General features: G+C 38.1%; 1 protein-coding gene across 5 annotated transcripts in view; it reads right to left on the minus strand.

Moving 5' to 3' along the window:
- The window catches only part of spata17 (spermatogenesis associated 17), a 168,619-nt gene that overhangs the window by 127,443 nt on the left and 23,341 nt on the right, over positions 1 to 17,835 (minus strand). For 4 of the 5 annotated variants that reach the window (XM_064335834.1, XM_064335843.1, XM_064335828.1 and 1 more), the window contains exons 3-5: positions 15,029 to 15,110; positions 10,447 to 10,497; positions 6,808 to 6,911 (exon numbers count right to left, since the gene is read on the minus strand). In XM_064335834.1, the coding sequence (XP_064191904.1) occupies positions 6,808 to 6,911; positions 10,447 to 10,497; positions 15,029 to 15,110 (237 nt within the window). The remainder of the gene's footprint in view (positions 1 to 6,807; positions 6,912 to 10,446; positions 10,498 to 15,028; positions 15,111 to 17,835) is intronic. The other variant, XM_064335821.1, reaches the window with a different exon arrangement.

A 17,835-nucleotide genomic window follows, 5' to 3' on the forward strand; every position in this document is an offset into this window, starting at 1 on the left:
AAAGAAAAAGACAGTCTGATTATTTTTAATTCATGGAGATCTTTTTTGATTATTTATAGTGCTTCCCTTCACAATATGCAGCTAACAGAAAGGCCAAGGTGACAAAAAATGTTTCCCTGCCTCAATGGAATGTCTTTGCTCTCATTGCTGTCATTAAGCTTCTGTTTTTGGTACAATCAGCCGAGCTGAGTGTGCTGTTGGATGATGAATATATTCCATCAGCAGTGGAAAGAAATTACATGACATCTGCTACCCAAGCTGCTTAAATGGGATGTATTAAAAGCTCATCTGTAATCTCATTTTAAAAGCATACTATAATTGTATTTTGTAATAACTTTAAGGAAATCAGAAACATTTTTTTAAATGCCAAAAAAAGACATTCTAATTCCTGGGAAAGTTGGAGCAATAAACAGGTAGCTACTGCCTATCAACCCAGCCTCACCAGAGATTTCAATTACAGCCTTGCAAGAGAATATTAATACTACCTTTTATATAAGGTTACTGAACCCAGTATATTGACATTTAAAAATCACCACAATTTACTTTTGCAGAGGTGAAATTATTTTCCTCCTCATGGAATTAATTTAAAAAATAAATTAATTATGCAGAGTAGCATGGCCTCCATTTTACCATCCAGCCTGTGAAAATTGCTTATTAACGTGAAATATGCAGTTGAGAAATAGTTGACTTTAGTTTACTCCTAGTGTGGTGTGGGGCAGCTCTATGGTTGTATACTTACTGTCTAGCATGTTAGTCTGTGACTCTTACCAACCTATATCTCACTCTCACTTATTATTAATTGCACTGTGGTGGACAAAATCCAACAAATTTGTTCCCATTGAAGGGATCTCTATCTTTGTTGATGGCTTTGTGCTGTAAGACAGCAACCTAATTAGCTCTGATTGTCTTGTGGCAGACATGGGTACTGGCAGAACAAATTACCTTTGTGTGTCCAAACACAACATTCAGCTTTTAAAGGAAATCAGGACTTTAGAGTATTTATTTGACAAATATTTGTATCGACAAATATTTACCCAAATTGAGTCCACTGAATTATATCATGCTTAGAAAACAGTCAGCCATACACCATCACAGTAATCAGTAATTTTTTGCCATTCACTGGGACTAACCACCTTGGTAGACTCTTTCTGGGTGGCATTATTTCTGCAGCAAACTGATTGACTTGGTAGTAGATTGCAATAAGAAACAGGTACAAAAAGGAAGTTCCTCAATGTACTACAATAAAACAAATCTATATGCATGCCCTAGCAAAGAAAGGATCAAAACAAAGTAGCACAAATTTAAGATTTGTTTCCAACTTCATGTAAAATCACAAAAAAGTCTGACTTTGCAAATTATATTTAAGGATTTTTAAACAGCAATCACTTATCTTTATAAATGCAGGATAACAGACCCAAGGAATTTGGTGCAGGGCTGGGGGATTGAGGGCAGAGGCACTGATCCTACAGCGCTACTTGAGAAAGCTAATTGACCTCAATAATAATTAATTACTGTGTGACCTGGACTGGAGTATAATTGGTTCAATTAAACAATTCAATATGTGGCAGGGAAAGTAGATCTACACTGTCAGAGGCCACTGTGATTTCGCTTTGAATTCAATATGCTGAAATGTAATATACACTGGACTCAATTTATTCTTGAGAGTGTAACACACTTACCATTGTGTTATAATATACTATTATAGCACAGGGCAGGTTTAATCACAAAGTGAACCACATGCATAAGGATAAAATAAAAATAACTTAATGTAAACAATGATATGTATGTACATATATACATACACATATATATACACACACATAGATTTTATTTTCAACTACATTAAACAAAAGGTGAAAGACTGTTTCAGCTTGTTGTAAAGATCCACACTTGAATTGGAGCAGGGTTTTACTTATGGGCCCATTTCACTGTCCTTGAGCAGGTGCCAAAGTGAGAAGAGTAGCCTAACAGCTATGCTTCCATACATTTTCCCTCAGCTTTTCCTCCACTTAAAAGATTTGCTACATTAGAACATTAGAGACAGAATTTATCTGATTATGGCAGTAATAATTACCCAGCTGTTTGCTGCAGATAGAGGGATAATTTATGCAGGCAACAGGCCATGGTAGCAATGACACTCTGCATTTAGTAAATATGCAAACCATTCACTTCTAATTACTCAGCCCAGAGAATGTCCTTATTAAGTGAGGTGAAGTTAAAGTGTCTGCTTGACAAGTGATAAATTGATACATTGCACAAACCCATGCCATAGAATTACTATGCTGAACTTGGGTCTCGACTTCATTAAGATATACAGGAGAACTGAGCATGGAGGGGATGGACAGTGGAATGTGGTCAGCTTCCACTGACGGATGGCGTGGCGGGCGGGAGGTAATGAAATGACACATATTTTCACGCAGGGAGATCCGTCACCTGCCTGCGAGACGGAGGCTGCCAGGACGCATTTGGGGCCAGACGCAGCTTGTGTCATCAGTACACTCTGGCTAAACAGGAGCCATTAGTAAAATTTTTGATTAAATTATTTAGTATGTTGCAATTAAAATAATGTAATTGCAGTGCACAAACATGAATTAAAAACCTGGCACTAGGACCTTTTTAGAGCGACTGATAAGTCAACAGGAATGCTTTAAATGAGAAGCAATCCTTGGTATGGACTAAAATACTAAATAAGCAAGTGGCTGTCTGATAAGCAGGCAGCCTCTTGCTGGCTAGGAGAGGTACACAGGTGCTCACATGACCCAAACAGAGTGGTAAATATGGTGAGGTAAAAACTGAAGAGTGCTGCAACCCTTTCCTCCTTTTTCCTTTTTCCTCCTCCTTTCACTGAACATTATTTTAAGTTACAAGAAATTCTGCTGTCATGATAAAATTTATATTTATAACATTGTGACATTGTGTGTATAGTATCTGAGAAATAGCATATAAATAGCATGCACAGCAGGCTTGCCACTGTGCTTTTGTGTGAGCAACACTCAATAACTCAGCTTCTGAGACCCTCAGACAGAAAGTGTGCTCTGCGACATCTACAAAATGACTAGTGAATCTCAAAAGCACACAAAATACTATCCTATGCGGACAGATACAACATGCAGAATTTTTATGCTGAGAAGACCATCCAGGTTCCAAGAATCTGCTCTCTCTGTCCCTTTAGAAGCACTGATAGATCCTCCCTCATCAATGACCACAACTAAGATTGTCCAGAGATGGGGTGAGGACTTCTCAGTCCTCGAGGGGCTGCCCACTCTACCCACTATCCAGAGCCTCGACCTCCCACCTGCCTTCTCTGAGGTCTGCACCACAATTAGGTTGCTTAAAATACTAAAACAGGTAAAAGTTTCTCTGTAAACTGTATTTAAATCAATTTCCCAAGTACAATCCATTGTCCAAGCACAAGAGAAATGTATTTAACTAGAAAATCTAGTTCTAGAAAATGTATAATAATTTTTTTAAATATTTACCTAATGCAATAATAATAATAAAATCGTGATGATAGACAAAAAACCCCACAAAGATTTTAGGGAGACTCTGTTTCAACATAGATGTTGAAATGAGCATGCGCAAAGTAGTGGATAGGCCAGACTGAACTCATGGGGTGCTGAAACATAGCTCGCATCAAATTTAAAACATTGGTCCTAGCATACCAGGCAGTCAAGGGATTAGCCCCAGCATACCTCCACAAGATATTCAAACCCTACATGCCAGCCAGATCCCTCCGTTCTGCTACCTCAGGACGCCTAGCACCTCCCCCTCTTCGCACCTGCACTTCCAGAACACGTCTCCTGTCTGTTCTGGCCCCACGATGGTGGAATGACCTCCCTGTGGAGGTCAGAACAGCTGAGACACTGACCCATTTCAAAAGACGACTGAAGACTCACCTCTTCAGGCTGCACCTCTCCCCATCCCTCCCTGCCCCCCTGTAAATGACTGTAAGCTTAGGGTTGTAACTAGGCAGCTGTTTCATAGGTGACTTAGGTGCATTAACTGTCTTAACTACTGCTTGTATTTTTTCCATAGACTGCATTGTTGCCGTTCTCGTTGTTAGTGTTAATCAGTTTAACCATCAGGGTCCAAGTTGAACTATGCGGTTGTTCCCTGCACTTGGACCGGTACATCTCTCTAGGGGTTTCGTCATACTTGTTCCTGGTTATGGTTATACACTTTGTTGTACGTCGCTCTGGATAAGAGCGTCTGCCAAATGCCTGTAATGTAATGTAATGTAATGAAATTGTGAATCTTTGGACTAGAGCAGTCCACCTCTTTTAACTCCTTGACATGGCAGCAATATTGCATCCCCCATCAATAAATGGATGCAAATATTGTCATCGTCTATAAAAAGAAGAGGATAGATCCATTTGTGGCAACAGTAGGGGCACATCACTCCTCTCAGCTGCTGGCAAAGTCTTGGTGAAAATCATGCTCCACCAACTCATTAACACCATCACTGAGAACCTGCTAACAGAATCCCAGTGTGGCTTCAAAAAGAACAGAAACACAGTGGACATGATCTTCACCACACGCCAACTGCAGGAAAAAGTCAAAACCAACACCCGTTCATGGCCTTTGTGGACCGTTCCAAACCCTCTGAACCTTAATCACCACCGTAATCTACTTTGGAAGGGTCTCCTACAGTATGGCTGCCCTAGAAAGTTCCTTAACATCTTTAAACAGCTCCATGATGTGATGATGGCTAAGGTTACAGTTGGTTGGCAGGAATCTGACCCCTTTGGAGTAGGCTCTGAGGTGAGGCAGGTCTGTGTACTTGCACTGGTCTTTCTCAACATCTTCCTCCTTACAACACTCCTACACAAGAACATGGAAGACGAGAGTGGGGTGATCCTTGACTTCAGGCTTGATGGGAACCTCTGTAACATCATGAGGTTCCAAGCTGCAACTAAGCTCCGTTCAATACGCATACTTGAACCCGAGTATCCGGACGACTGTGCTCTTGTGGCACACCCACCAGAAGCCGTACAAGCCACACTTACAGCTGCTGAAGGCATATGGCAGAATTGAGCTGTCTGTTGCAAAAACTAAGATTTTCTGTCAGTGGGTGTCAGATCCCCCACAAAAACCTCCGGTTTTCACTATCTCAGATTTCCCACTTGCCATTGTACTGCAATTTAAGTACCTTAGAAGCATCCTTTCAATGGACAATAGCATTGACCAGAACATTCAGAACTGGATCAAAAAGGTCTGTTTGGACAACTGAGGAAAAGAGTCTTTAGTAATTGCAACCTGCACCTCCACACCAAGGTATCAGTCTACAAGGCAGTATGCATCTTCACACTTCTCTGCGGCAGTGAAACATGGACACAGTGGTCACCTGAAACAGCTGGAATCTTTTCATGTAAGATGCCTCCTACAGAAGACCAACTGTAGGAGCATAAAGGCAACCATCATTCACCATCAATTCAGATGGCTCGGTCATACCATCTGGATGCCAGCTGATCGTCTGCCGCGAATGATCCTGTACGGACAATTACAACTGGGCCATCACTCTTAAGGACCAACTGAAGACCTCCCTAAAGAAGTCTGGAATAAACCCTGGAGCTGTGGATCGCTCAACCAGGCGCAGACTCAAGGGAATGCAGTTAGCCTAGGAAAAAGGGCACAACATTGCCTGGCAAAGAGACAGAGACGAAAAAATGCCCATGACTGCACCTGCCCCAGTGGGTTAGGACTTCATTTTCCCTGTCTGTGGAAGACAGTGTGCATACTGCATTGGACTATACAGCCCTCAATGGATCCACAATAAAAATGAGAAGTCATCATCGGTCACAATGGACTACCCTAAGCAAGCAAGTTGGGGGTGGAGGGTTGGCATGAAACACTTAATAAATTTGCATTTAATTTTAGCCAAACCCTTAAGATATTTTCCAGGGAAATATATTATCGACATTGAAATTTTGACTGCATTGGGTTTTTTTGTGTGAAAAAGATAGATCAAGTCCTCCAAACATGGTTTTATTAATGCAAGGGCTTGCCAAATGACTAATTTCATAACATAACTCACTTGCTCACAACCTGAAGCAGTTTTTACAAACAGGAGGCAAGGGGTTAGCACGTGTCTACCAACTGCACACACAAAGCCTGTAAATTAATCTAATCAATTTGCCTTCGTGAAAATGCCTAGAGACATTTCTTTAATTTGAGCTACCACTTTTGATTTACAGGAGTTGTACTAGCATGGATACAGTGCGAGATTGCAACATAACCTTAAATTTTATTTATACCTACAAGAAAGTCTTTGATGGTTATAAAAATGTACTAATAAAAGAAAAATACAGATTACAAGAGAGAAGATTATGTGCAATCTTTTAAATTGCAACATCACTGCATAAACCTTATGCTACAAAAGAATTCAGTTTCAATTAAGATTGGATCTGGTAGGTGTTGGCATATTTTGTTGCCGACTAAATAACATTTTGCCATTTCTTTAATTGTTGCACTTCTTTCTTTAATTTTTGTTTTTCTGCTTTTTTGTAATCCTTGGTTAATTTTCATGGACCCAAAATGCATCGATCTATAAGTTTCTAAGTTGATTATTTTCCTCCTTAAACCACATGACACAGGGTATATCTGATGGAAGTACACGTTCTGCTCTGTACTGAGCTGCCACAGAGCAAGCAAGCTCCAAAATGAATCCAAAATGAATGTTTCCTTGAATGACAGTGATATTGACATTTACCATTCTGGTTCAAAGCTTTACAAATACTGATGGACAAATCAATTTTCTGTGAATTGTATTTTCTGTACCAAAATATATTTGCTTCTTAGTTATCATACCTAATTTGTTCATTTTTTCTTGCCAGTCCTTCCAAATACTGCTGTCTCGCATGGTAATTATGTATATACTTCCGGACATAGTATCCCCTCCATCTTTGTTGTATCTGAAAAGGGACAAAAGTGGCAATAAGAACAGATTCAAACATAACAAACCAAAAACTTGTAATGAAATGAAATGTAATGCAATATACACACATGCTGTGTGGCATTCACATGGGAGATGTGAACCGATCATTTTGATGAACAGCAATGGAAAAAGAACACACACTGCCTCTTAAAGGATGGGCCGCAGAAGTGATGCAGAAGCATTCTGAACTATTAATGGACTGCTGCAAAGTCCAAAAAAGGAACAGATGTGCTTTGGGCTAATTAGGGAATTAAAACAATAGCTTGTTGTATAACAAGGAAAAGGGCATTGCAATTGATCTGCATTCAATAGATAATATTAAATAAAGTAACTGCTGACTCAGAAGGCAGGTTCATTGTGACCTTCTAAGACACATAAAATCGATGATGCATATTCTTCAATTAGATAACATAAAATCTAGGGACCCCTGTAAACACTGGTTTGTATTAGTGGATTAATACACTGACCTTTAGTAAAGAGAATGATAAAGACATTGCAGGATAAAAATAAATAAATATGTACAGAATAATAAGTGGCACAGGGGATTCAACTGTATGTTTTCCTTAGTCAATGAAATCAGTGGGCAGAGATGTCCTTCACATAGACTGCATATGTTTAAAAATCCTTTCGAGCATTTATAACATATTAATTTTCTCCACTACACCAGACATTTCTGGAATGTATTCATTTATATTTTTATTTGAATTCTGCATCTATTTTTACACTACTCTACTTTAACAAAATATAACAATGGTTCATGAGGTTTATTCACTCAAAATAAACATCAGGTAGAAATATTCAGTTTCTCTGTATTTAAAATAATTGTCCAAGCACAAGAGAAGAGTATTTTAACTAAAAGAACTAGTGAAGTAGATATTTTGTTGCAATTTTGATATTAGTTTTTTCTTTTTTTCCTAAAAGCAAAAAAGGTCTTGTGCTACCCACTGCTGGAGGATTTTGGTGTTGGTTGCTGAAGACATTGTTTCTGACATCATTACAAAATCATTGTTTTTTTCCCACCTGTCAGTGGTGACAGAAAACTAGCTGCTTATTTGAATACATGGATGATTGTCATTATATACCAGTACTGACTGCACCATGGTTACTGTAAGGGAATTATGGGCTGCAGTATAAATGGCAGGGTGGGCATGTTAAAATTGAGGAGCAATATAAAAGTGAAATATAGCTGTACAGGGAGCAACACTTTGTTGCTCAGATGGAATAACCAGTAAAATGACTTGGCTAACACTATGCTGTACAGAGTGAGAAGTATTATAATATCACCAAGGTTCAAAAACATGGTATGTTATCACTTTGAAATCACACAAGAGGAAATTACATTAGCCAGTAAGCAGTCTATCTTGATTTTTGGCATGAGAAACTTGTAGAAGGCATAATGGCAAACTGGACAACAATATATCGATAGCTTTCTGGCCAAGATACAGTGCTGTGAAAAAGTATTTCCTGATTTACTCTACTATTACATATTTGATGCACTGAATGTTTTTAGATCGTAAGACAAAATGTAATATTAAACAAAGGGAACCTGAGTAAACACAAAACACATTTAATTTTTTTTTTTCATAATTTAATGAAAAAAGTTATCAAACACCCACATCACACGTGAAAAAGTAATTGCCCCATTAGGTCTTTGTTTTCCAGAATCAATGCTGCAGAGCGCATCAGCGCAGTCAATTGCGCGGCATGTGGTGGATTGGGCATGGCTTGTGATTGTTCGTATTTTCGGGACAAGAGATAATAAGCACATAGTGAAAAATGTGTGACGCGCCTGGAAAAAGCGTTGGGTTATACTGAATGTATTATCAGTGGATGTGGTGCAGCTGAGTGAATTAATAGCCAATCAAATGACGTCTTTTAATTCCCGTTAAGAGCTGTGTGCATTGCATGGGGCATGCTGCCATTTTCTGTAGTCCACCACTACAATGGAAGACAAGAATAACAATACTGTAACTAGAAAATCAAACATATCCAGAGCAGCCAAAATGACAGAAGAAGCCAGGCAGATAAATTAAATAGGCCTATGCCTACATAAGCCTTTCATTCACTTGCGTTCTGATCATGTCACTGCACTGAAACATCAAATTATATTATTTTTCAGTGCATGTGACATCAGTTACAAAAAGAGCTGACAGGTGGTCTCACATTACAAACTTAGCCTCTTAATTGAATTTCTTAATTTTCAAATAGGTAATGAACAAATTAATGGTTAACCCAACAGGACATTTGAAAAAACATTTATTTATTAGTGATTATATAAATATTACCATTGTGATATCCTCTTACAAATGATATCTTTACCTACATAGAAACCTTCCTTAATAGTGTTCACCCTTGCATGGCCAGGAAATCTGAATAACACACTGTTATGCCTTTTGAATGCAATATACACTTTCCTAATTGCTCGGTAGGCTATACTGTGGCTTTACTTAAATTTTCATTTCTTTGCCTTGCTGTTTTTATTTTGCTTAAATGTACTTGACTGCCCTGTGCACAGCCCTGACCTCTACCCCATCGAGCACCTTTGGGATGAATTGGAAAGCTAACTGTGAGCCAGGCCTGACGGCCAACATCAGTGCCAAACCTCACTAATGCTCTTGTGGCTGAATGGAATTGAATCACCGCAGCTATGTTCCAAAATCTACAGGAAAGCCTTCCCAGAAGAGTGGAGGCTGTTACAACAGGGGGTCCAACTCCATATTAATGGCCATAGTTTTGGAATAAGATGTTAAACAAGTACATATGGGCGTGATGTTCAGGTGTCCACATACTTTGAAATGTAGTGTATTTAACAACCACTAAAAACACTTTGGTTATTCCTGTTGAGGCAATATATTTTTCAGTTAAGCAGTGAAATGATCTTTGGCATTTAACCCTGTGACTTCAGAAGGTCAGCCAGACATTTTCCTCTTCCTGGTATACATGTGTTATTTTCTTCTTATGAAGGCATACCCTATGCTAACAAGGGAGTATTTATTGGGATAACTGTTAAAGCATTTCCTCATTTTGGATTTTCAGGGATGTTTTGTTGGGCTTGTAAAAATGTAATCTTGCAATATAATCTTTAACAATTTCACTTGGGAGAAAAGAAGCTGTACAGAATTGTAAAATATAACATGTTAACACAATCCTCCCTCATAAAACTGCTAATGTATCAGTCAAACCCTTTTGATTTATAACTTGGGAAATCAGTTCAGTTAATCAAACTGGTGAATATGTACTTCACAAATGGGCAGGTCGCACAGTGGCAATAGTTGTGATTTTAGGATTCATTCAGTTGAAATTTTAGGCCGTAAATTGTTATATTCAAAGTGACAATTATTATGATGTACCATGATGCTGTGTATGATTTTAAATAATCGCACAGTGAGACCATACGCTGGCTACATTTACAATCAAATGTGCCCAGTCAATTTTATCTTTAAATTAGAATTCTATTCAAAGCACAACTAACTATTTGGTTTTATTTGGTTAACAACTGAAGAAATATTTACCCTGACAGCCATCTCATTGTAGAAATGCATCTTCATCATAAAATATGCTGTCTGTGAATTGAGAGAAAGAAAGCGTTACAATGCAGTCACTCGAATCCTAGTCTTCCTATCTATCCTGAAAAAAAACATAACCCCCTATATAAATAATACATGCTAAGGCACAGAAGCCCAGTGAGGTAAAAAGAAGATAGAGGGAATTCAGACTTTGTACTGAAGGAACAGACTGCTTCATAATACATAATGCAGACAGGACCAGAAAAAAATCAATGGTAGTCAAGCTGGAAACTAATGGAGATAGATGATCGTAAAGTACTCTCTGCTGAGTTTGATAATCAATGGAGCTCCAATGAGGATAGATTAACAAAGGCACAAATATTCACACCAGCAGAGGACATGCATTATTGTATGATTAATCCACTGGAGCGTGTTTCAGAAAGAGACTTTGTAAGAAACATTAAAGGAACTCACATACCAACATGTCTGCTTTATTAATAACAGAAAGGGGAAGCAGCTGGCAAGGGTGGAAGAAAGATATCAAAGAGACAATATGTTTGGTCTAAATCCAACCCACAGTGGGGAGTTCACTTCAAATTAGAAACTGTCAGAGGTAGAAAATCCAGTTTCAGAAAGTAAAAGTCCTTCCCAGTATTTTTTCCAATTGCCCGGATTTGCTACAGTATTTAGCACAATTCTTCAGCCAGGAGGTAGAACTAATTAGTGAAATCATCAGGCTGAACTCATGGGTGGAAGAAACACATGGCAGGACTTTTATTTCTGACCATGAACTTTCTACCTCTGGACTCTGTGCTTTGACTCCAAACTAGCAAAGGAATGTCTTGTTAAAAATGTCCCAAGTGTCCCTTCCAGTTGTTTTATATTCAAATGTAGAACTGTGATACCTAGAAAGGATACTTTACTAATGGTAAAACTGATATCTGATCAAAACAAAATAGTAGCATGTATTGGTTTGAGAATCAGCACTATGTGCAATTAATATGCAGAAACACAGCACATAAGCTGTCATGCTTTACAGATTTGTTAGCAGATGAAATGATAGTTAAGGGTCTTAAGTCTGCCTCGGACGCTGTGGCTTTGATTGACTTGGCTCAAGAGATTCCTTTGTTTTTGAACAGTATTTTTATTTGTAAACTGCTGGGTGTTAGGAATGTAATTGTTTCTAAGAAGCTGCCCAAGACTCAGACAAAACTCTGAGAATGGAAAAGCAGGTAATGCTCTCTGCATGACAAAAAACCCTTAATTGATAATTTTCCACAGAATGTGATTACTAAATAAATACTCATTTGTAATTCATTGTTATTGTAATAAATGGGAAAATGAAAAAAGCTCAGTACTTTTTAGAATTTAACTGTGTGTGTGCGTGCGTGCGTGTGTACAGTGGGCTCGAGAATTATTGGCACCCTTGATATATATATGCACAAAAAAATGCTTAAAAAAATGCTAAACTAATAATAGTTAAAAAAATAAAAAAAAATAATAGTTATTGACATAAGCTTTATTTTCCAACATGTGTAAACTAGTGTGCTTGATTAATGATTCATTGGAATCAACCAAAGTCTTACATTACACAATTATTGGCACCGCTGGTTTAATACTTTGTGAAAACATCTGTGGCAAAGATGGCAGCCATGAGTCTTTTCCTATGATTGGTTATAAGGTTAGATAACACATTTGGAGGGATTTTTGAGCATTGCTCCATGTAGAACTTTTCAGAATCATTGACATCTTTGGGTTTGCACTTATGGACCCCCCCCTCTTCAGTTCAGACCACAGGTTTTTGATGGGATTTAAGTCTGAAGACTGAGATGGCGATTGGAAAACATGGATGTTGATTTCACTTAAGCATTTCTGTTTAGATTTTGATGTATGCTTGGAGTCATTGTCCTGCTGGACAATCTACCTATGACCAACTCCTAGCTTCTTAGCAGAGACAACCAAATTTTCTGCCGGAATTTCCTGGTACTTTGTTGAATTCATTGTGCCATTGATCTAAAATAGTGCCCCGGGACCACTGCCAGCAAACCATCTCCAAAATATCGACGACTCCACCTCCATATTTGACAGTAGGTATGAGGTACTTCTCCTGTATGCATTCCTCTTTTGCCGCCAAACATGTCGATGATGTGTATGGCCAAAACGTTCAATTTTGGTCTCATCTGACAATAGCACTCTCTTCCAGTCATAATTCCAATGAGATTTGGCAAGCTCCGGATTCTTGGTTTTGTTTACTACTTTACTACAGTAATTACATGACAGTAATAGCCTACATTAACTTTTTTTGCCTGTTTTATTTATTTATTTATTTATTTACTTATTTATTTATTTCCCCTACTGAACTAAGTTTGGATAAACTGCAAACCATCTGATGTCCTCATATTTTCCCTTGGTGGCAACTGTTACCATGAATGGATTTTGTGTTCATTATAGCCATACATACAGCATGTTACATCTTAAACGGATGAATATTGACTGAAATACAAGTTAAAACGTCGGATTTTTCAATATTTCGACTGGGTTTTTTTAAATGGAAGAAATGAACACATACAGCTAAAAACTACAGGTTCTAAGCTTGATTTTGATGTATAGGTTGCGGGGGTTTGAAAGAAATCCACCTGCCACACCAGGCTTGTGTCTCGCTAGCTCCCGCACCTCCTCGATGCCAGAGTTTCCTTGAGTGATAGCCGGGAACGGTCAGCTCTCAGTCTGCTGCCAGCTGTGCGCTGACTCGGTGGGGGCGACTACAGAATATAGCGATCACTTTTCAATAATATGTAGTAAATGAAACGACTAGTGAAATTAAAGTTCTGTGTTGCAAACAGAATGGGCATTTTAGTGGCCATCCACCATGATATGAATCGATTTGAAGAAACATAATGGCTGACGCGTAGAACTTTATTAAACGTTTTGCAGTGCAGTGGCTCAAAGTTTGTTGGTGTGTGTAACTGGTGCCGCTGCCCGTGTAACGTTAGATAGAGGCTATAAGAACTCGACATGGAGCTGACTTTTTTTTGTCCCAAATCCGAATAATAACGAGCAACTTCGGGTAGAATAAATATCTGTTTCCATTGCATTATTCGTGCTTTCCCGAATACAGTATTTGGATTCGGATACATCCCGACTAAAGTAAGTAAGGTTGTATTGCCAATTTTATTTTGTTTGATTTTACTTACAATAATTGTTAGGGGTGCCAATAATTATGGCACCTTTGGTTTTCAGAAAAAATTTGATTACTTAATATAAAAAAATTGAAGCATGAGAGTAAATGTATTGAAATAAAAGTATATAGTTTTCCCATATGTTTGAACATAACATACAGATTATTATCTGTGTCATTTATTATATGCAGCCTTTTTTCTTCATTTTTATTAAGGGTGCCAATAATTCTGGGGCCCGCTGTATGTGTGTGTGTGTGTGTGTGTATGTGTGTGTGAATGGAATAATACAGTACAACTTCATATCCCTGCACAGACAGAGAATTTTAATTTTCAAATGGTTGTCAGAAGGTAAAAATCCTACAACCCTGTTACTCAAATCACGGCCCTCAAGGTCCAAGAACTGTTGGTTTTCCACCCTCCCTTTACCTGGGAGTCAGGTGTTACACTCTAGCATCAGTAGCAATAATTGCTTAAAGGAGTACCATGGTGGTTGAACGTGACACTTCCCAGTTGTCTTCAGGCAACAACAAAACAAATGTGCATAATTTTTTTATTCTTCAGTCATTTCAATGTACTTTAAAACGTATTTTTCTAAGCCTAAATTTCCCACTATAAAAATTCACCCGAACCGTCTGGGCGTGGTAATGAGAACTGTCAGTTAGCTATGATTGACAGACCGTTCCCCGTTACCATAGCTACCCCCATGATACGCGCTCTCTTTGGGAGACTGAATTTTCACAAGCTAGCTAGCTTAGTAGTATATCAAGTATCGATAGATAGCTAAGGTAAGGACGTTGACTTGTATCCAGTTACAATTTTTGCTATCTAGCTAGCCAAGTTAAGATAAAAGCACAACTATAACGTCCTCATAAAAGCGAACTAGCAAGCTAACGTTATCGATAACATTGCCTTATGAAAGCAAACCTCCTAGCTAGCTAACGTTAGCTAGCTAGCTAAATGAATATAACCAGAAATAATCTAAAGGAACTCTAATTTAAGTGAACCTAACGTTAGTCAAATATTTGCATTGTCTGAACAGCAGGACGGTGTGTCCTGTCAGATTTCTTTACGGGGCGTGGAAATAGGAGTGGTTACTGTATTCGTGACGTAGAAAAATGACAACTTTCTCAACCAGTTGAAAATGGGACGATGAATTTAAAACGCATATTTCTCCAAAAACACAGAACGGACATATTTAATACTTTGCTCATTGTGTTTCTTCAATGCCTCTTGTGCAAATAGCACATAAAACAGAGAAAGTGTGAAAATCACCATGGTACTCCTTTAAATAATGTGGGATCAAACTGTCATTATTCTGGGTAATATTAACTTTCCAACACAAATAAATAATTAACATAATTGTGTTATCATTGGCTGAAAAAGTGCATACCACAAGTTAGATAACATACCTTTACCATTTGTCTGAAGCAGGCCCTTGCTGTGTATCCTTGCCACACCTTCTGGATAATGGTTGCATTTCTGTGGAGTTGTCTAAAAGAAAGATTTATGGAACACATTACTTTATGAAATTCTTTTTAAAAGAATCGTACTTTCACATCAAAATACTGCTGTTCCCCTGACTCTCCTAAAGGAAGGGCCAAAAGAAAAATGAAAAGACTCAAACAGAACAAAAACTGCTCTTCTTCCACATCTTTCACTTCCACATCAAAGAGCAACAGAGGCTTCATACAAAATCACACATGAACTGAGGAAAAAGATGAAACCATACACTGATGGAGAAATGTTGAAGGTTTGTATACTTTTAGCCTACTCAGTTTTTTTCTCTCTTTTTGCAGAAAGAAAGGACCTTTAGCTCAAGCAAAACTATCTGGTACTTTCAAAAATATTTTCTGTCATTGTGGTTCCTCAACTCGTCAAGTCTGAGTACAGCTGCCATCATGCAGGATTGTTTTTTCTAAAGAGTTTAAGGCAGCAATTAATCAGCAGTAGTAGCAGTTAATAATTATGTTGTATTTTTCATTAGAGCCAATGCAAAGTAATTTTGTCTGTAATCATCTTCTCATCTACACCACTACCAACTATTAACAAAAAGAGATGAAACCTCTCAGTCTGAACACAGCAGTTCGAATAGCAGGTATGCATCTGTATGAAAAACATTAGTGAGCATGACCTACAGAGAAAAGATGGAGTCCATTGCAACTTCATTACAATAGAACAAGGGAGTCCTTAAAAAGTAGACATACAATGAAAACATTATATTTTACAGCACCCACCAGTCTGGAGACCTGTGAAGCATTGCTGCCTGTCTGGTAGCTGAAGTGACACTCTGGCCTAGTATACACAGCAAAATCGGTAGTGTGAATTGTGTGTGTGAGCACTTGTGTGTGAGCGGCGTACTGTTTTTTCCGGTGTCTGCTAGCGTTACAATAACAAGGGGGGGGGGGGGTTTGTGTAACAAGAGCGGTCATATTCTTTGTTGATGTAGATTTTGTATTACATAGCTATTTGCACAGCTAACGCTAGCTACCGGACCATGTCAAGAAAGACAACATTAGTTTAGACAACATTGTGCACAGTATCCATCTCTCATATCAGGTAACGTTGCGTTAGCTAGCTAGCTAATGTAATTAACACAGTCTAATGTCAGCTAACAATTAGAAAAAACGCTAGCTAACGCTACCGACCGGTACCGACCTCGCAAACCGTCTCTCGAATGCAATGCTACCTTGCTGCAACGTTGCAGTGTAGCTAACTAAAGGCCAGTTCAGATCAATGATTCGCAACGAGACTGGATGCAACTTGCAAAATTCCAAGATGTCTGATTGTAAACGTTCTAAAACTGCCCTTGGCAATTTGACAAGGTGGGTCTTTTGAGACCCCAGGGCAGGCAAAGGCTCTGCTACTAACCAGTTCACACCGCTGCAATTTTCTCTGCAACATTCTAAAACCATTTCGTCTCGTTGCGAATCATTGATCTGAACTGGCCTTAACGTTACCGTTATTTACATTGCCATCAAGTTCATCAATATACTATAATGACAGGAATAAAGCTGGGGTATAGGTGGAGCAGAGCCGGGTCTGATTTCTGTGTAAAGATGTCAAGCCGGAGAAAACTAAATAAAAGCTTGATTGTCGAACAGTTTAGCTAGCAAAACCAGAAACACCAGGGGTAACATTTTGCAAGGCAGTTGTTTCAAAAATATCACACAACAATCATTCACGAGAAAGACTGTTTATTGTGCACGAGATACATAATTGCACGAGCCACAGCAAATCTCGCAAATTCTTCTCTGCAGTGTAAAGATGTTCATACTGGGCAAAAGGATAAAGAACGTTTGTGGAAATTGATCATCACTAATTCTACCCCAGGTCTTGCTACAGAATTTTAACCCGGCTCGGCAGTGTAAAGACAGTTTAAGTTAGCCTAATGTTAGACAACGAATGAGTATGTACATAACGTTACTTTTATAACAACCATTTTTTATTCAGTAAATAGTGTTATAGTTGGCGTGGCCCAGGTGCCAACTGACTGACGTCACAGGCAACACTGGTTGGATCTGGTTGGATCTATGGGAAGTGAGGTCCAAAAACACACCTGCAATTACTGCTTCTCGCCATTGGTACCGCCAAAGAGAACGAAACGGAAATCTTTGAGACTGTAATTTTTAAAGGTTTTTCTCATTCATTTCAATGGGAGTTGGAATTTCACCTAGTTAAAATGTGAATTTCTGATATCAGAAAAAATCAATTACTGATATAAACAATATAATTTCAACTAGTTAAAATACCTATTTCTGATATCATGAATTCAACTTTAACTAGTTAAAATTTAATTCTTGATATCAGGAATTCAATTTTAACTAGTTCAAACTGGAATTTTTGATATCAGTAATAGAACGTTAACTAGTTTTAATTAGAATTTCCAATTTTAACTAGTTAAAATACAATTCTTGATATCAAAAATGAAAGGTCCCATTGAAATGAATGGGGAAAACGCTTGAATTATAACTAGTTACAATTGAATTTCTGATATCAAGAATTTGCATTCTAACTAGTTAGAATTGTATTTGCGATATCCTGTAGAAATGAATTAAAGCTAAAACGGCTTGCCATATGCCTGGAACGTTAGGAATGTCATACTGTATTATTATTATTATACTAGTGATGCTTTCCTTCTTATTACAGTTCATATTTGCATTATCAGCTTTAGTCAGTAGAGAGCAGTAGTTTTCAAATTCCCTCATCTGGATTCTCT

Source organism: Anguilla rostrata, chromosome 1 (genome assembly GCF_018555375.3).
Source record: "Anguilla rostrata isolate EN2019 chromosome 1, ASM1855537v3, whole genome shotgun sequence".
Classification (NCBI taxonomy): Eukaryota; Metazoa; Chordata; class Actinopteri; order Anguilliformes; family Anguillidae; genus Anguilla; species Anguilla rostrata.